The 23,640-nt window shown below is 49.7% G+C and overlaps 1 protein-coding gene across 1 annotated transcript in view; it reads left to right on the top strand.

The window, feature by feature from the left end:
• The window catches only part of SCD5 (stearoyl-CoA desaturase 5), a 143,912-nt gene that overhangs the window by 105,965 nt on the left and 14,307 nt on the right, over positions 1 to 23,640 (top strand). Inside the window, exon 3 of the mRNA XM_045075994.1 lies at positions 1,711 to 1,916. Within this exon, the coding sequence (XP_044931929.1) occupies positions 1,711 to 1,916 (206 nt within the window). The remainder of the gene's footprint in view (positions 1 to 1,710; positions 1,917 to 23,640) is intronic.

Genomic DNA, 23,640 nt, shown 5'->3' with positions numbered 1-23,640 from the left:
CATGGGGCGTCTGCAACCGGGGCAGAGCATTCCCCGTCCCGCGGCGTCTGTAAGGGCGTCCCAGTACATGGACGCAAAGGAATAGATCGGTCCTTGGGCTGTGAGCGTCTTCGTCAGCGCTAGACATTCCTTTCCGACCCCAGACTCTGTGACTGTGGAATAAACACTTTCACTCTTTCCGGCCACCGTGTCTAAGTGCTCCGGGAATCCACAGACCTCATTCTTACCCAGCAAGCCCGGCTGCGGTTCTTGCCCTGCATGCACAGCCAGGAACCTCTCTTCTCTTTCTGTATTCAAAGTCGAGCTCGTGACTCTTACGGCCTGTCTACCTCCTCCCTCTCTGTCCTGTTCCCCAAGAGTGAAACCACTTGAGAAACTTCCAGTGGTGGTGTTGGGTAGACAAGGTTGGGGAGGCTTCCGGCAGCATTGGGTGAGCCCAAGAAACCAAAAACGCAATGAATCCCCTTTAGATTGAAGAAACTGCTAGAATTTTGAGAACAAAACTGTTCCCCTTTCTCATCGCAGATGAAGCCAGCAGGTGTGAACGGGCTGGTTGCTACTGAGAACGTGACTGAGGCCTGAACACGATGACCTTTTCTTTCTGTTTTTTTAAAGGGCTTATTTCTGTTTTCAGACTACTTTCCTACCAAAAGCACTACTTCCCAGTGAGGGCGGCCCACTCGGAGTTTTGAAAGCATTATCAGAGTTAAAGAAAACCGAGTCTAAACGGAAAGTCTGGAGATCTCAGTGGCCCATGACAGAAGATAAGGTCTCGTTAATGCTGTCAGCCTAAATGCCATTGGTTCTCGTCCCGGATGGCTCGTCCGGGGCCTCCAGTCCCTTGATACCTTCCCTTGATCTCCCATCATGAGAGGGTCAGTAGGGCATGTCCCCCCTGTGTACCTGAGCCCCACCCTGTCTGTGGCTTTGGCAGAATCCGCCCGACAATGCTGTTCCTTCCTTGGGTTCGGGAGTCTGTCTTGGGATTCCAGTCAGCACTGCCTGCTGTGAGGCATTCCTGCTTCCAGGGCCAGGCCAAGTCTATCAGATTCCTCAGGGAGCCAGGACTTCCCTCCCTCCCTGTGGCACCTGGTAGAGCAGTCCTCAAACAGTATTATTTGTGTCTTGGTATTTGAGAGATTTGGTGAAGTCACTCTTTCAGTTTTTACTTAACTGGCTTCCTGGTGTCTGTAAGTTGGACGCAAGAATGAGAGCGAGGCCAGAGGGACCGGGGCCAGAGGGACTGGGGCCAGAGGGACTGGGGCCAGAGGGACTGGGGCAGGCGCCAGACTCCTTTCATACTGGAGGTGGTCCCTCTCCTCTGACAACCAAGACTTCATCTTGAGACTGGGTCTCTCTTTTCCTGACATGAATGATCTCCCAGGAGACTTCCGTCACCTCCACCAGAACTTTCAGGTTCCCCCTCTCGCTCACTCGACAAGCCTGGACCTCCTGCAGGGGCGCATCCCAGACACAAGCTCAGAACCCTACTGAGGAAGGATTTCCTCTTGTTTTCATGGAACCCCCCCGACCAACCCCAGGGACTGAACTCGAGGTGAAGACATTGCAGGTTGATTGTGGGAGCAAAGTGGAAGTCAGTGTTGACGGTGGTGGGGAATGTGGTCCGGGGGAGGCTGAGAAGCTTTCCAGGTTTCGAGAAGCTGCCAGGGTGCGTTGTCTCTTCACTCAGGGTGTGTGTTCTCCCTGCAGAATGACATCTTCGAGTGGGCCAGGGACCACCGAGTCCACCACAAGTACTCAGAGACCGACGCGGACCCTCACAACGCTCGCCGGGGCTTCTTCTTCTCGCACATCGGGTGGCTGTTTGTGCGCAAACATCAGGATGTCATTGAGAAGGGGAGAAAGCTTGACCTCACCGACCTGCTGGCGGATCCTGTGGTCCGATTCCAGAGAAAGTAAGTGAACAGACACCGGAGAGCTGTCGGGGGACGGAACCAAGAGACAGAGCGCACTGAGGTGCATTAATAACCCCAAATAATTCTCACAGCCCTTGCCCTAGTCAGGACTTACCTGTTTATTCATTTCCTTGCTCACTACGTCTCCCTGTTTACACGTTTGTTTTTCGTTTTAATTTCAAATCGAAACAGATTTCCGTCAAGCCCAGTGTGCTTTCCCTCAGACCGTCCCCCAGGACTGATCTCATGGACTCTGCTTTTGTGTTCCCCGGGCCTCCATCCATGGTGGGCGTGGGGAGGACTGGCTTTATTTTAGCAAAACCCGACCCCCAGCAGCCCTGGGCTGGCTCCAGTCTTGTAGTGACTCCTAGCTCCCTCCCCTGCCTCCTGAAATGCTCCGGCGGCGGGATTCCACGCAGAGAAAATGTGCCCGCGTAACAGAGCCCCGGAATGCGTGTGTGCGCGGCCGGCGTCAGCTGCGCACGTCCGGTCGGTCAGTGCGTGCAGAGTGAACTATTTCAATCGTCACGTGGGGAAGATGGCCTGTAATTGTGCTGGCGACCAGAGGCCGGGTGTTTTTCACCTTTTAGCCAGGAAGTTGCATAGACCGTGTCCATGTAGGGATTTGCAAAGTGGACCACTATGAGAGCATTTATAAATGGGCTTTTTGCCCCAAAGTAATGGATTTATGTGCAAAGAGAGACAGTTTATGGATGGTACTCTGGTTAGAGCCTTGAGATAACATGGTGAAAAGTGGTTACCACAGACCATCTCCACTGACACGCAGGAGTCATTTGAGGACTTACCCATGGAAACTTCTGGAAACAGAACTGGAGGCTGCACCTTTGTGTGGCATAAGCGGTTCTTGCATGAAAGGAAGTATTGCTTCGAACCGTGCTCGCGTCCCCTCGGTTTCCATTCCTGCTCTGTTGCTCTCTCCTGAGGGTCTCTGAGTGGCTCAACACAGCTCTTTCAGGGGGACACACCAGCAGCTTCATAGCAGAAAATAACAAGGTGTTTTCAGTTAACAATTAAATTATTTGTTCGTTTTGGTTTTTTAACCGTGAGCTGAAACTGTTAAGTCATTAAAGAAAATCTGCAAAATTCAGAAAAGTAGGAAGAAAGTAATTCACAGTCCTAGCACATAAACACAGCCACTGCTAGCGATCTGTAATACGTCTCTCCATATTTTACCCGTACAGTGATACACTTCACGTGATGAGAGTCGTACCACTACGCTATTTCGTCTTGTCTTTTAACTTCAGGTTCTCTTGGAGGCACCGTTGTTGGAGGCTGTGTAAGCTCAATAGTTAGTGCACAGTTTGTCTAACCATCACTCTGCAACTGAATATGTGTGTCATTCCCAATTCTGTGACACAGATGATGTTGCTATATAACTAGTAATGCTTTGGGACAATCAGGCCTTAGATTAATTTGAAGAGCTCACGTGAGAAGACAAAAGATCTTCTGTTTTATTAATGAGAGTATAATAGTCTGAGTTTCTCTCATCATAAAAATAGAAGACTTTTCTTCATCTTTTCCCTTACAAAACTGTGGTATTTTGATTCATTAGGTGTGTGTTCATGGTACACATGTCCAAAGACTATTTCTAAATGCAGGCGGAAGAACGAAGCCTATTTCAGCATGTTCCCGAATAGTTACTGAGAACATCTTCCATCACCAGCCCAGTGACCTCAAGGGGCTGTAGCTATCGTAAACCGTCCACTCCTATATGTCACTAAGCTCCTGCCAAGAATTGGTGCTGAAGATAGAACCTTAGAGATTGGTGTCTGTACCCCCTCAGTTTGCAGACCGGCTGGGCACCCACAGATAAATTCACAAACAGTCACACCCTAGTGAGAGTGGTGCTGCAGTAGAGCGCCACAGGGAACTGTGGGGACACAGTGCGGGCTGGCGGGGGTGAGGGAAGGCTCTGGAAGGAACTCGCTTCTAGGTCAAGATCTGAAAGATGACAAGAAGGTGAAGATGGGGACAGGACATTGAAAATGTCTGTCATACGTAGAATGACCCAGAACCATTTAGCTCGTGCCTTCCATTTTGCCTGTGGGAAAATGAATAGACAAAATATAGGTAGAAAGTTGGAGATAGAAACCCTGTCTTGGTCTTTGGGGGCTGCTCTAATGAAGATACCATAGACGACGTAGCATAGACAACAAACATTTATTTCTCACAGTTTTGGAGTTTGGGAAGTCCGAGGTCAAGGTGCCACAGATGCGTGTCTGGCGAGAGCTCTCTTCCTGGCTCAGGCAGCCGTCTTTTCGCTGTTGCTGCGCTGCGCAGAGCAGGGCAAGGACCTCTCTGAGGTCTCCTTGGTTGGGGCACTAATCTCATTTGTGCGGCCTCCACCCTCCTGGCCTAACAGCTTCCGAAGGCCCCGCTTCCTAATACCGTCACCTTGGGGACTAGATGTCCACAGGTGAATTTTGGGAGGACACATTTACTCGTGGCGACCGCCCGCATCTCCGAGTCGTCGCTCAGTGTTCTTTTGACCATACCTTGCTGTTGGAGCGGGATCACAGCGGTTCTCTGAAGGCGGGTGAGTCCTCCCGTTCCTGGTAATTACCCGCCCGGAAAACACAGAGATCCGTAGTCAGAGATGAGGCTTAAAGTCGCTGCGGGGATGGGAGATCCTGAAGGAGAGAACTTCCAGAATACGCGTGGTGCCGCCGTTGGGGCATTTTCACATCTGCGAAACCAGCTTTCCTGGCCCTGCCAGTCAGGCCTTGGAGGCCACGGATTCCTTAAAGAGTGAGTTCTTGAACTTGGGGTGTGAGTTGGGGCAGGAGTGGACCCTGTCGTTGGCCGCTCTGCCCAGGAGGTTGCAGTGCTTGCTACCCTCTGCTGAGTGGGGCCTGCGGGGTGACAGGCGCAGTCCTGGGCCACTTCAGTGGCCTTATAGAGCTCCTCCCCTGTCAGAATCTGCCCCTGCTCCCGTGTGGTTTCTGAGGCCGCCAGGCCCTCTTCCGGTTCCCGTGCCCGGGGTCTGCAGCTGATGCACTAATGCTGGTGGAGATCCGGCCTGAATCCAGCAGCTGATGCACTAATGCTGGTGGAGATCCGGCCCGAATCCGGCAGCTGATGCACTAATGCTGGTGTAGATCCGGCCCGAATCCGGCAGCTGGCTGATAAACTTGGGCTGGGCCATCCCCATCATGCTTACCAAAGGAGAACTTGCCAGGCGCCTGGTGGCTCAGTTGGTGAAACGTCGACTCTTGATCTCAGCTCAGGTCTTGATCTCAGGGTCATGAGTTCAAGCCCCGTGCTGGGCTCCGTGCTGGGTGTGGAGCCCACTTTAAAGAAAGAAATCCAGCCTTGATCAAATTACACATTATACAGTAGAATAGCAGAGAGGAGACAGTGGCATTAAAGACAACTGGAAGACAACACATTTCAAGCTATAGTTCTAGACTTTTCTTCTGAAATATAATTTTACCAAGGCTGTTGTAACAAACAGACTACTTCAAGTTCGCTGTACTGTCAAGTTGTGAATGACAAAAAGGGAGACAGTAAGGGTGAGAGGGAGAGAAGCTAATGGTATCCTATTTAGACTTGGGGATTAAGCTCTGCCCTAGTGCTGTCCTACAAGGGCTGTGCTTCTCCCCGTGGGGTGAGAAGATCACAGGCAGTCTTCTCCCACTTGTAGACCAGGCCTTGGGGTCCAGTCTTCTCCCACTTGTAGACCAGGCCTTGGGGTCCAGTCTTCTCCCACTTGTAGACCAGGCCTTGGGGTCCAGGAACCTGGAATCCCTGCCCAAGTGTCAGTGAGTCTACTTCCAGAGCCTACCCCAGCCTCTCCAGGGCTGTCCTGGTGGGAGGTGTGTGTACCCTAGTCCTGAAGCATGGCCAAGACGCAGCGCTGGCCTGAAAATGAGCTTAGATGCGTGAGCTCGGCTGTCCACAGAGATGGGCAGAACTAGGGGAGGAAAGAGACATGGGCAGGCCACAGGCTAGGGGCCTCCAGCTCTGCTCTTGGTCTGAGCCCACGAATGTTGGGGCGAGCCTAGAAGGAGGCCACTCATAAAGTTGGCAGTGGGTCTGTCGGAGGAGTTGTGTTTGGTCTAAGCAGAATAGAAGTTTATTCACCTTACATATGAAGGAATCACGATGGCCCAGGCCACGGCAGCATCACGGGGTTAGTCGAGAACCGGGTTCTTCTATCTTTCGCTCCATCAGCCTGAGCACCTGACTTTCATTCTTTTGTTTCACGGTCCACGGTGGTCACTGTAGCTCCAACCACAGGCAGGTGGGGGTGCGGGGGGGTGACACTGCTCACTTGAGTCAGTCACCTGCGAAGAGCTTTCCCAGGAGACACGCAGCCTCTCCACACCCCTCTCATCAGCCGTGTGCATTCAAGGGGAACTGGGGAATGCAGCCTCGGGGTCCATCACGGCACCCCTGCATAAAACCCTGGTTGGTTCCTATGGAAGAAAGTGTGAACTGATACAGGGTAAGCAATGAGCAGTTATAAATAACTACATAAATAGTTACTTAACTAATTACTTAAGCAAAATGGCCATCACAAGTTACTCCGTCTGATGTTTTCATTATTAAGCAAGTGAGGGGCCTCTCTGGCACCATTTTGTGAGCAGAAACTGGAATCTCACATTTTTCGGAGATGGCGGGACGAGGGCGAAATTCAGAGGCTCTTCCTCCTAATGCTTTGCTTATCCCATTGAGTGCCCTGTTAGATAAGAAATTTCCCGAGAAATCGCATGCAGACGCTGTCAAGTGCATTTTTAAAAAGATTTTATTTATTTATTTGACAGAGAGATCACAGGCAGACAGAGAGGCAGGCAGAGAGAGAGGGGAAAGCAGGCTTTCCGAGGAGCAGAGAGCCCGATGCGGGTCTCGATCCCAGGACCCTGAGATCATGACCCGAGCCGAAGGAAGAGGCTTAACCCACTGAGCCACCCAGGCACCCCTGCCATGTGCATTTTTGAAGTAACTGACAAGGACGCTAGTCTAGTCCAGATACACGAAAACAAGGCTCTTGCCTCACTGCTGTGGTGATGGGATAAGCTGAGAGAAAAGGGAAGGAACGATCCAGAAGAGTGAAGCCCTGGGAAGGATGAAAATGTAGAATTTCTGCCCTTCCTGTAAGACTGACACTTGAATGGCTGGAAGTCTGCTTCACTTCAGTTTCTCGGCTGGTCTGTTACCATTAGTCTTTTTGTTCCCTCAATGATGAACACCACATGTCTCAGTGACACCCTCTTTTTTATGACTTTATATGAATGCTGTGTCTAAACCCCACATGTACTTCTGTGTTCGTGACATCAAGGAGCCAGGCCAGAGCAATGAGACAGGTCTACAGTTGACTCATCCTCACTTCTCCGTCTTACCCCTTGTCTTCCGTGTGGGCAATCCCCTGAGGAGTGGGATGAGTCATCTGGGAATTTACACAACGTGACCCCAGCTCTGCTGACCAAATCCTTTGCTCTTCGGTCAGGTTCCATGTGGGGCTCCCAGGGACTCTCTGTTCTGAGTCCATCTGCCTTGCAGAACTACCCTCGCCGTTGCTAAGTTAATAGAACAGTTCTTGTCTAGATGACGGTTACGTTGAGAGGCTAAGTGCCTCGAAGGCCTTGGTTGGTTAGTTGTATTTTGCAGAAGACTCTATGGAAATAATCCTCAAACGAGAGACCCTGGATGATAAACTATTCAAACACCGAGATGTGGGTGGGACCTGGGACAGACGAGGAGGCCATGCCCTTCGAGCGCAGCCACCCTCTGCTACTTCCTTGCTCATCAATCACGCTTCGTTTGACCACTGCCTGTTTCCCTTGGGTCCTTGGTGGTCCTGCAGCAGCAAACCCAAGCTGGCCCCAAGGGAAGCATCACTTTTTTAGGCGGTAGGCCGAGCCCAGCTCTCTGCTGACTCACACCTTAATCACACAAGCCGTGAGGCAGGTGGTGTTGCTCAGAGGATTCCGCTTCCTTCTCTTTCCCGCACGTACCACTCGTCCTCCAGCAACAATACCTAGAGCGTCCACTGCGTGCCAGGAATGGTTCTAAGTGCTGGCGATGGGACCGTCAACAGGAGAACCTGATTCTGGAGGACACTCGTTCCCTCTGCCCAGAGCTCCCCCATTTGAGTTTGGGAATGGGAGAGAGGAAGGCCCACCATGCCCTCTGCCTGCCTGGGCCTCTCTCTCCACGACAAGACACCTCTCTGCCCCCTCCCCGTCTCTCCTGTCGCTCAGTCCCTGTGACACGATTGTGAGTCACACCGTGTTCTCCAAGCTAGGATGCTCTTCCTCTTGCACAGTTTTATTAGAGAATAAAAGCCATTTAGCCAATTGCTCAGGCAGACTTTTTCTTCTTTTCGGGGAGAGATGAGGATTTTTTTGTCCTCCTCTGCTCTCTCCTCATGTCACCATCTAGCTCTGATTCAGTCTTTCCATATGTTCCCTGTGTATGTAAATATTCCCTCCCCTTGAATCCTGCCTTCATTTCCGAGGGGCAGTCTGTCTTGGTCAACAGCCTGAGCCCTAGAATCTTCTCTCCCATTCTACCCTCACCTCAACTCTTTGCATCTTATCCTGGTGCTGTAGAAGTTTTGAGGATAAAATCACTTTTGTCTTTGAATAGTTGTCCCTGTGTCCAGCTCTGCTTACCGGAAGTTTAAATTCTGAATCTGTAAGTTCCCAGGGCGCAGAGAACTCAGCTGAAGAAGCCTGAACTGCGTCTAATCAGACTTCTTGTTAAAAGTCAGTGGAAGAGCTAGAACGTCCTTTCCTCTTCTTAAACCTTTGGCCTCCCTAAAGCGACTGATGGCGATAGCCAGAAAGCTGAACTGTACTCTGGGTTAGCAGAAAGAGATGATTCAATGTTGAGTTATGGCATCAACACCAACATTTCCCTATTTTAGTGGTTAAAAATTCTGGAGAGGGAGAAACCAGTGTGGCACATAATTCAACAGCTTGCTTTGACTTTTTAAAACTTTCCAAGTCAAAATATTATTTGTTTGCCTCTGCAAGAGGTACTTTTCCTGTGAGAACTTTGTGAGCGTATGCCAATTTGCACCTCTCCCTCTCTCCACCGCCCCCCCGGGTGCACAAAAATACAACAACTGCATGGATAGTCCTTTTTCTCTCCCCACATTGACCATTCTATGTCCATGCGAAGTCCCCCTGGCAAGATGAGGAGACAGTTTCTCAAATGTCTGGAATCCCAGGACTTCACTTACCGGCCTGTCGGATGGATTAGTTAACAGGTGTCAGTGGATCCTTGAACTGCTGTTCGTTAAGTGATACCCTAGCTTCGTTGTTGGTGGCAGTGAAGCATGTTCGTATATCTTCGATACACTTAAGCAACCAATAATAGAAGCCATTTATTAATTGCCTGTTATGTACTTACTTTGTGTCTTTCACACATTATCTCTGATCCTTTCAATAACTCTATCATGTGGATGATGGTATCTGGATTCTGGACTTGAAATCTAAATATTCTGGCTCCCTGTGGCCTCAATTAACCATCAAAAAAAAGAATAGCAGATGTTTGCACTAAATTATCCTTTTTCTACCAAAATACTACTTTACTACCAAAGCTAAGAAGAAATCTTAGCTAAGTTTTAATGTAAAAATTAGGTAATTATATAAAAGTCAAAGCAAGACTAAATTTTATGAAAGACATTTTGGTGCAAGTGTAAGTTCTCAGTAATGCCTAGATACCATCAATTCCTGACTCTGTTTCTTGACCACATAGAGAATCATCTTCTAATATTTTCCTGGAGTAAACAGTCCTTCAGTCATGTATGTGGCTCTAGCTCCCAGACTTCATCCAGTAGAGGGAAGGTCTGTAAGTCTTAGAAGAGGCTTATATTTAATACTTATTTATTCTCTTGAAAGTTAGATGTATTTCCAGTGGCTTGTGCCACCAGGAAAGCCCTTTTTGCCTTTTTATTATGTCTTTTTTTTATCAGAAGGACAAAAAAGTGAAGAAAACTTTTCATAACAGAAAATTTTCTCCAGTTTTTATTTCCTCCAGCAATTACCTTATAAAATTGTTCTAATTTCACAACTCTTGGTATCCATATATCATCTTTAAAAATATTTAAGACAGAAAATAAGAATAAAATTTTACTTTTAGTACAAAATGCAATAAAGGTTCATTGCAGAAAATTTAGCAAGTGCAAGTAAACCTTATAAAGGATAAAATAATCTGTAATCCTTCCACTTAGGGAAAAAAATCAGATAAAATTTGGTTGTATATCCTTCTGAAGTTTTTTTAATGAATCATGCTCTGCTTTCTTTTTACAAAACTTTATTCATACCCTGCATACGGTTTAAGAGTAATTAAAATAACAATGGTGCCTAGGGGACTCAGTCAGTTAAGTGTCCAACTTTTGATTTTGGCTCAGGGCACAGTCTTGGAGTCATGAGACCTTGATGCCTGCATCAGGCTCCACACGGAGTGTGGAGTCTCCTTGTCCCTCCCACTCTGCTCTCTGCCTCCCAAATAAATAAATAAAATCTTTTAAAAAATAAATAAAAGTAATTAAAATAGGAAGAAATGTATTTAATATTTGCCTTCTTTATTTCTAGCCTCTTTGTTTTCTGTGTGTGTGTGTCCTGATTTCCACTTGATGCCATCCTTCTGCCTAAAGAACTGCCTTTACTGGTTCTTGTAGCATCGGCCTTTTGGCAATGCTTTTGCTTGTCTGAAGGTCTTTGTTTTATCTTCATTTTTGAAAGGTATTTTTATTGGAAATAAAATTCTGGATTGGCAAGTGTTTTTCCTAAAGATTTAAAAAGATGTCAGTCACTTGTCTTATGCTTTGTATAGTCTCTGAGAAGTCTGCTGTGATTCTTCTTACTATTCCTCTGCATGTGATGTTTCTTTTCTTCTCATTGTCTTCAAGATTTCATCTTTATCTTTGCTTTTCAACAGCCTGACTCTGGATGTGTCTAGGGATTTTTGTTTTGTTTTGTTTTTGTTTGTTTTGTGAGGAAGCAGTTATCCTGCTGGAGATTCTTTAGGCTTCTTGGAACCGAGACTTGTTGTCTTTCATTAATTTGGGGGTAATTCTTTGTCATAAGCTTTTCAAATTATTTTTGGCCTTGTTTTTCCTCTCTTCTTCTTTAGGAACTCTAATGTTACATGATTTTATATTTTTCCACAGCTCTTGGAGGTGCTGTTCTATGTAAGTCACTCCTTTTTAACTTACATTTCCATTTGAATGATTTCATTAACATCTTCAACTTCGGTAATTCTTTCCTTATGTTTTGTCGCCAATGAACCCATCAAAGGAATTCTTTATCTCTGCTACTATTTTTTAAGTAGAGCATTTGCATTTAACACTTTTATACTTTCTTCTTCTCTGATGATATCTTCCATCCGTTCATGCATATTGCCCACCTTTTTCATTAGCTCTTTTTAACATATTAATTATAGTAAAGTCCCTGAGAGTTGCAATAGCTGAGTCATCTTTCAGTCTGGTTCTATTAATTCCTTTATCTCTCTCTCTTTTTTTTTTTTAAAGATTTTATTTATTTATTTGACAGACAGAGATCACAAGTAGGCAGAGAAGCAGGCAGAGAGAGAGGAAGAAGTAGAGAGCCCACTGAGCAGAGAGCCCAACGTGAGGCTCGATCCCAGGGACCTGGGATCATGACCTGAGCCAAAGGCAGAGGCTTTAACCCACTGAGCCATCCAGGTGCCCCAATTCCTTTATCTCTTGACAGTGATTTTTTTCCTTACATTTTTATGTGAGTCATAGTTTTTAGTTATATGCAGAACATGTCTAGAAGAACAAAAAAACTAAGGTAAATATAATTTATGCTTGACAATAACCATACTTGTTCTTCTTTCAGGCCATTAGTGGGGCAAAGGAGGGGGGCAGAGGGTGAAGGTCAAGTCAATCCATCAGCAGTTGTTAGATTTGGGTTTAGTGTACCACAGACTTCAGTAGATAGCTGTTGTTATCATTTGCTTAGAATAGATCCGTGAGTACTGGAGAGGATTTCTAAGTATTAATGCTTTACCCTCAGCTTTCCACTGCCACTATATACCTGCACCACAGAGGACATCTGTCTCGCTGCTCTGGCCCCTATGCCAAGTAGGGGGACTTCTATTGTTTGCTTCTTTGTGTGTGTCTTCTTGCAGGGGTTTGCCATTTCTTTGTTGTCCTTGCCCTGGATGAGTCTGAGGCAAGCTCTGTGTGCCTGAACCTTGGGGTTAAGGCTTCTTGATTTCTTCCCTCCCCCACAGGAGTAGGAGGTCTCTGCTTTGGAGCAGTGCAGATTCCTGGACACAAATCTGGGTACAGAAGGTTTTTGCTTCCACTCCTCCATCAGCAGCAGTGGTTCTGCCTATGTGTGCAGGTGTGGCGAGAGTTCCTTCATCCCCCTCAGAGATGAGCAGATTTTGTTTCTCTTATTCTCACAGAAGCAGTGGACTTTTGACTGGTCCTAGAGGCGAGGGTTTTTCTGCCCTCCCTCAGTGGCTTAAGACTTTGGCTTTGCAAGAGAAGTCTCTGGGAAGGCCTTGTGCTTGTCTTTTGGCGACAGCTGGTTACCCCCTGCGTGTCTATTTGGTGGAGGAGGACTCTCTCCGATCTTTTCCTTTGCCTCTGACTTTGTTGTGAACACCCAGTGCAGGTTTATAGAAAAGAGCTGGAGGGTGAGTGCAGATTCCCTTGTCTGAGGCTCTCAGCTCCTCCAAACGGACACACTAGCTCACACTTGGCCTTTAAGGAGTCATTAAATTTTTAGCTGATTTCTTTTCATCAACTAATATGGTGGCCGCCTCTTTCCCTTATGCTCTACCAAGTGAAGCAATTCATGAATGGCCTAGTATTCTTTGGATTTCAAGCCACTTAGTTGCCTTGTGACCTCATTTCTCTGATGGGGTCAAGAGAAGTTATTATTTGTATATCGCCCACCTTTTCTCATTGTTCTGATGGAAACATTATTCTCTTGTGACTTGTTACATCCTAAGTGGAAGCAGAACTCTGTATCCTATTTCACAGGACCTGCAGTTTTTGCCCAGTGGAATCCTGTTCTTTCCAGTTTTAGTCCCTGCTTAATATTTCGTTGTGATGATGGATCATTATTTCTGATGAACATTGAAGGATTTTCACCTTTTTTTAAATCATTAAAACAATGCCAAGATGAATAACTTTATACATAAATTTTTGATCATAGGTATGATATTTTCCTTTGGCTAAAATCAGAATAGCTGAGTCAAAAAATAGGTGAATTTCTCAACTTGTGATATTCATAGCATAATGGAGTTGTAGACCTTTGATTAGTAGTGAGGCTAAATATGCGTTCGTATGTTTTTTTCTTCCATTTGCCTTTTAAAGGGAACATACAGTTATTTTCCTCACAACTCCAAATCCCCCACTGGCTGAGGACAAAGATACCATCTCTTCCTCCTTCCTCCATTTTTGTTGAAGAAAAAGATCTAACAAAGTGAGATGCCAAAGCCCACTTTCCTGCCCAGAAATGTCCTGCCTCTCATGGAACAGGAAGGTAGAACAGCCACAAATGAATCTGGTGTCTAGACAGGCAACAGAACGCATGGAACATTTGCATACTTCCGGCTGGTACTCTCCCTGGTGCTCTGAGTGGGATATACTACTCGATAAGTAATAAGAGTCATTTTAGTGCTGGTTTGCTTCATGGAAGACTCTCTTTCTCAAGAGTCCAGCTACTGCTGAGCTAGAAACAGAGTAATACAGGAGATGTTGTTTAAACAAGTGGCATCTGAAGGCACAAATGCATATATTTAAAGGAAGAAATAAACAGGAAACAGACCCATTACTTGCTGCCCAGGCTGTCGTCTTGCCATGAAATGATTTACAAGGTTAATGTCCTTGCGACAGCTCTTTGGTGAAAACCTCTGATGGGCCGAGTCCCTTTCTCAATCTGAAAGAGTGTGATTCATACGTATTTGTGAGGTTCACGTACATTTTCTTTGTTACTGATGCAAACTTCAAATGGCAGTGTATTATGGGGACCCCTGGTGAGTTGAGAGTTGAAGTGAAAATATTGTCTTAAGTAACAAATTTGTTGATGGCTGTTCTGTTATCCTCAATGAATATTTAGACTTTTCATGTGCAGCTTGTCATGTCAGAGCGATTAGGGAGATTTTCCTTTGACACATTTTATTCTCATTCCTCAGTCTTCCTGTCACCATGTCATATCCTGCTGCATCTGTCATGGAACGATTAGGAGAGAGATGAGGTTTTTGTTCATAACCACAGTTTACATGGGAGCACTGCAGAAATTACACCCCAGTTAGGGTTCTCAGCCGTTTTCTCTACTCCTTCATCAGTACAGAGGGTTTCCGGAGACAAAGAAGAGCCCTCAACCAGGAGGCCGTGCTACAAGACGGTTTGTAAGTTGCACAGAAGAAGGTACATACATATCGAAAAGTAACCCTTTGTGGGGGGTCCCGTTTGACTTCGTTATTACTCACTGAAACCACTCTTCCAAGTGGCTCTTGATGCTGCCTGCATGCGTATTTCATGTATGTACCGTATCTCTTGGGGCTCACATATAAAGTAGTAGAAGTTGACCATGTGAAACGTAGGCAGAGTTAGAGTCTGAATTGGCACCGGGTCAATCATTCGTTCATTTGGCTGGCCGAGGAGGCAGTTAGGAACGGAGAGGTACAACAGACTCTCGGAATCAGCATGGACCACTTTTGGCATTCTCCGGATTTCGTCTCCACAGCCATAAAATGGTGATAGTGGTGGTATCTGCCTTACAGAATTATTCAGTGAATAAATCAGTTAATGTGTGCGAAAGCGTCTATCACAGAGGAGATGTGCAATACATATGTGTGTAATTAGCCACACGTAAAGCTCCATGCGGAAGCTCTTCCGTTTCTGAAGAGCTGAGTTCTAAAACCCCACTCACGTGCCCTTTTCTTGCCTAAGTTCAAAGTGACTCGGAGAGGTTTAAGTTACTGGTTTCCAGATGACAAACCTGAAACCTAAGTGGGCCCTTCGAAGCGTTAAACCAGAAGCACTCTTCTTTACATCCTATTCAACGCTTCCCCCCAGATGTGGACCTCCTATGGCTCCAGCACCCTCCTTGGCCGACAGATGGGGGTTGCTGGTTTGGATGGGCCCTGAACCCCGCAACTTTGAGCCTTATCTTGGAGCAGACACGTGAACACTCTTCGCCATACTTGGGCTTCCGTTCACACAGCAGCTCCTGGCTACTTGTTCATACTCCCGGCTTCAGCAGGATTCATGGAGTCCCGGCCGAGGGATGGCATTCGTCGTGGCCAACACAGAGCCACAGCCCCCAGAGGTCGCCTCTCTCCTTTCACCAGTCCCTGTTCCTCCTTTCGATCATGATTTGGTCTCTGGCCTCAAGGATTCTTCCAGGTCTGCCAGGTGACCCCCGCAGTGGAAGGCATCCCCTCGCCGCTTTCAGTCTTGAAAAATTGTTTCTACTTTTGTTTCCATCATAATCATGTGCCTTTTTCTTTTTTCAGCATTTTAAATGTACTCACTGCTTTTACCCTTTTCGGACTGGTTTACTGACGTCCATAACAGAGCTCAGCACTGAGCACCAACGCAGCTAACCACCCCCTGACTAAGGAATGATGTGTGACGGAATGAAGGCTTGTGGCCGCGGACACTGTCTGCTGGTGGTGGGCAGCGTTGATGCCCTTTTCCACCCTGCTTTGTCTGTACTGCAGACTTCCTTAAGTGGACAAGTTGTAAGTAGAGGCATTTCTGAATTCAGGGAAATGGAAGAGATAAAGAGAAGAAACGGGATAGTCCTGGCTCTTATTAATCATATCATTTAATTGGAAAGAAAATAGGGGCGCCTGGGTGGCTCCGTTGGTTAAGCATCTTGACTCTTGATTTCGGCTCAGGTCATGATCTCAGGGTCCTGGGATGGGGCCCCGCGGATTAGGATTCTCTCTGGATGGCTCAGGTGGTTAAACGTCTGCCTTCGGCTCAGCCTGGGATGCAGCCCCGCGTCGGGCTCTTCGCTCAGCGGGAAGCCTGCTTCTCCTCCTCCCTCTGCCCCTCCGCCCCACGTGCATGCACGCACGCTCTCCGATAAATAAACTCTTTTTAGAAAAATCTTCTTTAAAAAAGATTCCCTCTGTCCCTCTTCCTCTGTCCCTCCTCCTCTGTCCCCTGCTCGCACTCTCTCTTAAAAAAAAAAAAAAAGGTAAGAAAAGACACCTACCTACTTATAAAATAACCAGGGCCCTCCAGTCCATATAGGAAGGCAGCCGAGGGAGTGCGCAGCAGAGGAGAGGAGAGGAGAGGAGAGGAGAGGAGAGGAGAGGAGAGGAGAGAAGGGCGGGACGAGGTCCCTGAGGTCCCCGTGAGTGACGGTCCCTGGCCTTCTCCGACACTCTCCTTCTCCCCGGACAGTCTCTCCCCTTGTTGTAACTGCTTCTACAGCCTCAGTCAGTGCCCGCAGTTTTCTAAATACACGTCTTTGATGTTTTGTGTTCAGGTTCTTCCTAGACATCCTGTAATTTGTGTGGTTAACGTTGACAGGAGTCGCCGAGTTTCTATCCCAGGGAGAGGGCCCGGGGTGGGTGTGCAGACACCTCCTCTCCCCCCTGCTATCCCAGGTGAGCAGCAGGAACTGTCACGGTGCCAAGACTCTTCCCAAGTGCCACTGGGTGCTACACCTGGAGAAGATGTCGTGAGGAGGTTGTTGCCCAAAGACAGCGAGCTCCAACAGAGAAGCACCAGTCAGCCGGAGAAATTAAAAACTCACCCTCTTCTCTCCTTGCTTTTCCCAGAGAAATGCTTCCACGGATTCAGAAAACTAAAGAATGGATGAATGAGTGAATGAACAGGAGCATAGGCAAAAGCTCCCTTCCTGGGGGGCATACCTCGTTGCAAAGGGTGTTCTAAGAGTCAAATTCTTAGTCCAAAATACTGAACTTACAAGATTAAAAAGGGTGAATTCCCGGGGAGAGAAAGACCAAAGAAATTACTGTCGGCCCACCGGCTGAGGAAATCTGTGTCAGAAATCAGCTTTGAACTGTCTCCCTGTCCAAGTCACTTATTTCTCCTCACACTGCCTATTTTCACATAAAGCAATAACTAATGTGTCGCAGATACAAAGACTCTCCGTGCTGAGATAATGTGATTTGTCAGGACACGTTCACTGACGCAGCTGAAGCGCGCTAGCTCTTCTGACATCCGGCTCTCTCTTACAAACCTTTTCTTGTCTTGTCTTTCATTTTAAAATAGAGAAAACAATTACTCAGATGTCCTAACTATCCAGAGATGTAGACAGACCCCATACATCTGCATCTGTTTCAGGATAAACGAACAGGCTTTCAAATCCTGTCCAAGAAAGAACCTGGGTTTTTAGGACAATGAAGATGTTCACTTGCCGTGGGAGAGCCGGTACTGGTTCTCGGGGGCTGAGAAAGCAGTCATCTGGCATCATCTGGAACCTAACCCCAGTGCTCAGCGCTAGAAGGAGATCCGAAGAGTCCGGGAAGCCCAGGTGGTGATGAGGGCATGTCTGGATCCTCACCGCCAGGGGCTTCCCGGGAAAAAGAGGAACAGAAATGAAGAAAGTGCTTCTCACTCGGTGTTCCTGGGATGGCTCCGTCTAAAATGCAAACAGGACACTTTCTCTGCGGGTCCTTGGAACTCGTGCTCTTCTTACCTGCACAGGTGCTGGCAGGTCAGGGGAAAGGCAGCGGGAGACTCTGGCCTAAACCGCTGACGTTTCGCGTTGAAACTCCGGGTCCAGGTTGTCTTGCTGGAAAGGATGCGGCCGTGAGACCTGAGGTCCTTGTCCCGCCGGTCCCCTCGCTGTCCCCGAGCGGAGCCGGAGCCGCGCTGCCCGGGTGCAGACGGGCACGGGTCACTCTAGGGGGTCCCCGCCGGTTCTCGGTCCGAATCGTTTTGCTCTTGAAAATACAAAATGCTCGTCCGCTTGGGCGTCTTGTCTCGGGCCTGTGTCTCGTCTTGGGAAAACAAGGTCGCTTTCGGCGGTCACTTTTGTCATCCCCGGAGCGTCCTTACCTGCGGTCCGGGCGCTGGGCTCGGTCGCCGCCCCTCTCTGCGCCGCGAGTTCTCCCGGCGCGTCGCCCGAGGCGGGGTCTGAGCGTCTGGGACGGACGCGGCGACACTCGCGGCGACACCGTGACCGGCAGAGCCGGGATCTGAGCGGACTCGGCCCCGGTCCAGAGCGCGTGGTTTTCCGGGACCGGCGCGGCGGGAGCGACTCGTTCCTCCTCGTCCTGCGTCCTGCGGCCCGGCCGGGTCCTGGGTCTGCGGGTCTACGGGTCTGCGGCGGGTCCCGGTTCCGCCGCGGGTCCCGGTTCCGCCGCGGGTCCCGGTTCCGCCGCGGGTCCCGGTTCCGCCGCGGGTCCCGGTTCTGCTGCGGGTCCTGGTTCCGCCGCGGGTCCTGGTTCTGTTGCAGGTCCCGGTTCCGCCGCGGGTCCCGGTTCTGCTGCGGGTCCCGGTTCTGTTGCAGGTCCCGGTTCCGCCGCGGGTCCCGGTTCCGCCGCGGGTCCCGGTTCTGCTGCAGGTCCCGGTTCCGCCGCGGGTCCCGGTTCTGTTGCAGGTCCCGGTTCCGCCACGGGTCCCAGTTCCGCCGCGGGTCCCGGTTCTGCTGCGGGTCCCGGTTCCCCCGCGGGTCCCGGTTCTGTTGCAGGTCCCGGTTCCGCCGCGGGTCCCGGTTCCGCCGCGGGCCTGGGCCGGAGTGAGCGGCGATGCTTGCTTGCGCGCGAGCCGAGCGGCCTCGGAGCCTGGTCGCGGCCGCCCCTTGCGAAAGGTGACGACGGTGCGCTGTCCGCTGTCCCCGGGCCGCTCCGTTCTGTCCAGGCCCCACCCCCGCCGGGCCCCCCCACCCGCAGCCCCTCCCCCACCGCCTTCGCTTCTGTCCTCCGGCCGGACCCGCGCGGCTCAGAACGTGGTTCTGGACCGGCGCCGTCAGCTCCCCTGGACGCCGGTTGGAAACGCAGGTCCGACCGCCCAGGCCCCGGCGGTTCCGACGTGCAGCGACTGTCGGGGAAGCAGATCTAGAACGTTCTTCTTCACCTCGACGGCTCTTCCTGGCTCTTCCGAACAGGCCCCCGGAAGCTGAGGACACGGTTCGGGGACCGTCTGGACAGTCCGCCCTCAGCCGGTCTCCGAGGTCAGCGAGCTGCGTCCGTCCAATGCCCCCGTGCGGCAGGGCCCCCGCGGACGCGACGCTCAGTCCCGCTGCTTCTGCTGCCCCGGACCGTCCCGTCGGCAGTGCCGCCCGCGCACTGAAGCTCGTTTCGGAAACTAGAGTTGTTGTTCGCAGAAACGTTACAATGTTAACGCGGGCGGGTTTCTTGTTACTTTAATGAACAACCGGTTCCGCATCTGGTTCGTAACATGCGCGGGTTGTAGACGCGGTTCCGTGGTCTGCGTTCTTCACACCGAACTCGGACGCATCAGCCACTCGCTTCTCGGCAGCGGGGACGGACCCATGTCCCCGCAGAGACCAGAGCTCTCCGGGCGCGCAGGGAGGTCCCGAGTCCGGGGAGTCCGAGACCCGGCGTCCCGCAGTCCCTGTCCCCGGGCTGCAGGACGCGGGCCTGGCGCTGCGGCTGGTCGTGCGGGACCTGCTCAGTAGACCATAGACTCCTTGAGGAGTGACTGTCCCTTTCATCTTCCTCCTTATGGGACTAGTGACCCGTGGCACCTGCACAGGTACGTTTGGGGCTGAGGAGTGTGTTTACGGTCCAGTTTGTGCAGAATGCTGAGAACCCGCTTTTCAGGTGAAAGTGTGTGTATGACGCTGTCACCCTCAGTTGCTGAGGTAAGTGGTCCCTGAACATGCCCACCCACGCTGGCACAGGCCCTCCCCCTCACGGTAGGGCTCGCAGCCTCCCACTGTGGTGCTGGCGTTCAGGGAGCGCACTGCGCGCTCATGCAGTGTCTCCTCACACCGCAGGGATCTTACTGTCCAGGACTCCCAGTGCCTCTGGCCCTTAAAGGTATGGCGAGAGGCCATACCTGTAACGTAGATCAGCCAGCAGAAGGCCCTTTGGCCACATCTGCTGGGAACTGACCTTGGCCAACTCCAGTGTGAGGGGGGAGGAGGAAAAGGCTCTTCCCTGAGCAGAATCCTGCCTGAGACCAAATTCTACCATAATTAACAGTTGGGGACAAAAACAGCCATGCAAAGCACTGGTTGCTTGACGAAGCCTCACCTCCTGCCCTTGGGGACATGTCGGTGAGCCTTGCAGGGAAGACATGCGGTGGCACTCTGTCCCCGCCTCATCGGGATCCTGCCACAGGAGTCTGTGGTCGGGCGCAGGAGGGAGCAGAGCCTTTGGGGACGTCACTCTGAGGAATAGGGGTCGCAGAGAAGTGCCTACATGGTATTTCTAGCCAATGCAGTATTTCGGCCACTGCTTTTACCAGTGAAAACTCATCTCCCTTATCTTAATTACAAACTCTTTGGGGTGATTGGAGATAAAAATAGTGGAAGCCTGTAATGGGCCTCTGGCTTAGGAACTCACTGGAGTGTGTCGGATGCCGGCTGAGCCTGCCTGCACTGCGGCCTCCAGCCCCGCTCAGGATCCAGAAGCTTGTGTGGGGGCAGGGCGGAGCAGGGGACCGGGTTCTGGTAGCCACGTTCTTCCTGCGCCGTCCTCCCAGAGGGAGTGTTGGAGGCTCCGTCACGCGTGAGGTCTTTCGGGCCCCCAGGCTGAGATATGAGCGGTGTCTGGCTCCGAAACACACGGCCCTTCCTGTGGCTGCCCCAGCGTCCTGCCTCCACACTGCCTCCTTGGCCTGAACTCCTTTTGTAAAGCCGTGGCACGTAAGCTTTTGTCTTCGGCCCTGCCTTCTGGGGAACCCAAGGGAAGACACTCATCACCATCAAGGATGGTCAAGTTTTGTTCCAAAAACTAAGAAGGTAGAAGAATGGGGAATGACGTCCCCATACAGTTTTCTTTAGGTTGATGTAATTGAACGTGTATACCGTCCGCTGGTCCACAGCTCAACTCTCCAGACTGACGGTCTTCTGGAGTCCTTACAGCGCAGTTGTACGGATGGGATGTTGGACAACGCGGCAGCCGTGGTTGAGGGGGTTTATCAGGGTGGGCTTCCCGGAAGAAATTAATTTGAACTGAGTTTTGGAGGCCTGAGGAGCTTTGGAAGGATGGGCTGCTCAGGTGCAGGAAATGCGCTAGGAAGCCTGTGCTGTGCTCAAGGGTCATCACGTGGGCAAGGGGGAAGCCCGTGCCCACCAGCCTATTCTCTCTCAACCAGACAGTCGGCCTACCCAGTCAGCCGGCTGTAGCAGTGAGCCTGGTCCTGGAGGTGGCTGAAGCGACTCCCTCCACTCCTTTTGGCAGAGTCTGGTGGCCCATGAGAGCTTATCATTGATTAGAGCTCGGAATTAAACGTGTTCCCTTGGGTGGGGGTGGGGAGCTGAACTCTGTTGGTGACTGTCCTTTCAGCCAAAAGGCCACATGTATGTAGGCTAGAGTGATCAGGGGAATACACACACGTACACACACACTTCTGTCTAATATCGCTGTAATCCCTTTTAACATTTTACTGCCAAAAGAGTAGGGCAGTCTCCTTTTTAAAAGTACTATTCTTTAAATTCTTTCTTTCTTTTTTTTTTTTTTTTAAAGATTTGTATTTGTTTGAGAGAGAGAGAGAGCGTGTGCACATGAGATGGGGGAGGGGCGGGCCCGAGGGAGAGGGACAAGCAGATTCCCTGCTAAATGCAGAGCCCACGTGGGGGTCTGTCACCCATCATGGGGTGACACAGGGCCTGACATGGGGCTGATCCTGGGACCCTGAGGTCATGACCTGAGCCGAAGTCAGATGCTTAGCCAACTGAGCGACCCAGGGACGCCTTTAAATTCTTTAAATTGACCCTTCTTTGAATTGGATTAAATTTTCTTACCTAAATCCTACACCAAATCCTAAAGTAAACAAAGAAAATAAAAGTTCAACAACAACATCAAATGTTTGGGGCCTTGGGAATCGAGTATCTCTTTGAGAATCTGATGAAAGCTGTGGCCTTTGAGCCCCCAAAAGGAAAGTACACAAAGGAGTTTGCATGCAATTTCCTAGGTCCCAGAGTGAGAGCAGGGTTGTGTTTTCTCCTTCAGCGCTCGCTTAATCTCAAATACCAAGGATGAACATGGAATGGAGTTTTGAGGGTGAGAGAAACTGGAAATGCAACTTTGTATAAAAAATTACTTTGTAAGTGATTTTATTTGTTGATTTAGTAACCCTTTTCTATACACAGTCAGGAACTAGTCTGAGCTCTGATTACTTAAGGGGAACAATTGATAAGGAAGCAGGAAGGGGGGGAGGTGTGTGGGAGTGAGGAAGGACAGAGGGACGAAGAGCCGGGAGAGAGCAGAACTGCAGTCTAACCAACTTCGATTGTGCTGAGACAACCAGAGAAGCGCTTGGGATCAAACCATTAGGAGGGTGAACGGACATCATTGCTTTTGCCAAATACAGATGGATCGTGGTCCTCACTCCTTCTGGAACAGGCCAACAGTTCAGTTGTTTACTGGGCACCTACTGTGTTAACGAGTGCTTTGTGTTCAAGGAACCATGGGTGATGAGACTTGGATCAAGGAAAATCCTGCCCACAAAAAACTTGTCATCTATGTAGAATCAAAGCTTTGAAAAAAGCCCCCCCCCCAAATCTCCTCTTGACCCTCCTTATTCTGTCTTAGCAGTCAGCGTGCCTGAGTCTTGTCTTCAAGCACGTCATTGCTGGTGAGGTACAAATAATGTTCCTTGTGTTGAAATTCTGAAATGATTGTGTTTATCTTTCAAACTGCTGCTTAGCGAATGAATGTAAGCTGTTTGTACAAAGACACATTAAATTCGAGTGGATGGATGCCACCCCCATGTGCAGACCTCCAAAGCAAATAAAGCTGAAGGCAGAGAGAAAATAAAGATACGTCCTTTCCCAACTGCCTTGCCAGTTTCCAAAGGAGATGTTTCCATGGAGCAGTTGTTCCCCGTCTCTGCGCCCTCCATGTTGGGAAGGAGAGGCTCCCGGAAGATGACGATTATGCATCTAGATAGTCCAATTTAAAGATTTTCTTCTACGGGAAGGCGTATCACGAAGTAGCACAGGGGAAGTGATGTTGAGACTAATGGGGGGGTCGAGACCAGATCAGGAATGATCAAGACTTTCAGGACACCCTTCAGACGCAGTCATCATGAGCCCTCTTACTCAAAGCCACGACAGCACCCCAGAGGCAAAATCGAGAGCACAGCAGCAGAGCCCCTTTTCAAACACTTCGAAGAGTCTGGAAGATTTTCTGAAGCTCCCCATCAGGGTGCTTCCTCTTCAGGTCCACATCCAAAGGAATCACATCTTTCACCTCCTAGTGGGCAATGCCAGAGGGGACCTAGCGGGGGGGGGGGGGTAGGGGGGAGTGCCGTCCATTCCATTTACAAACTGCCGGCTGTGTTATCTGTCCTCTCAATGAATGTTTAGTAAACATCCCAATGATTTTGCCTGGTTCCCTACAAGATACCAAAGTTGTAGGGAAAATGACTTTCCGGCTAGGCTTTAAGTGAAATCACAAAACCAAACGTGTAATCAAGACGCCAGTGGCAGCTCATCGCTCATCATTAGGATGCATTTGTGGGGCTGTAATTTTTTTGTCACCTGCGGTGGTGGTTACTTTTTGCATTTCCTGAGGCCAGCCCCCCTGGAAGTTGGCAGTGGGAGGGTCATTTCCCCTTCCTTCATGCTCTCATGGTCCCCCT

Source organism: Mustela putorius, unplaced genomic scaffold (genome assembly GCF_011764305.1).
Source record: "Mustela putorius furo isolate JIRA1106 unplaced genomic scaffold, ASM1176430v1.1 tig00000040_pilon_pilon_pilon, whole genome shotgun sequence".
In the NCBI taxonomy this organism is placed as follows: domain Eukaryota; kingdom Metazoa; phylum Chordata; class Mammalia; order Carnivora; family Mustelidae; genus Mustela; species Mustela putorius.
The sequence above is the reverse complement of the archived record's forward strand: the minus strand, read 5'-3'. Positions and strand labels throughout refer to the sequence as shown.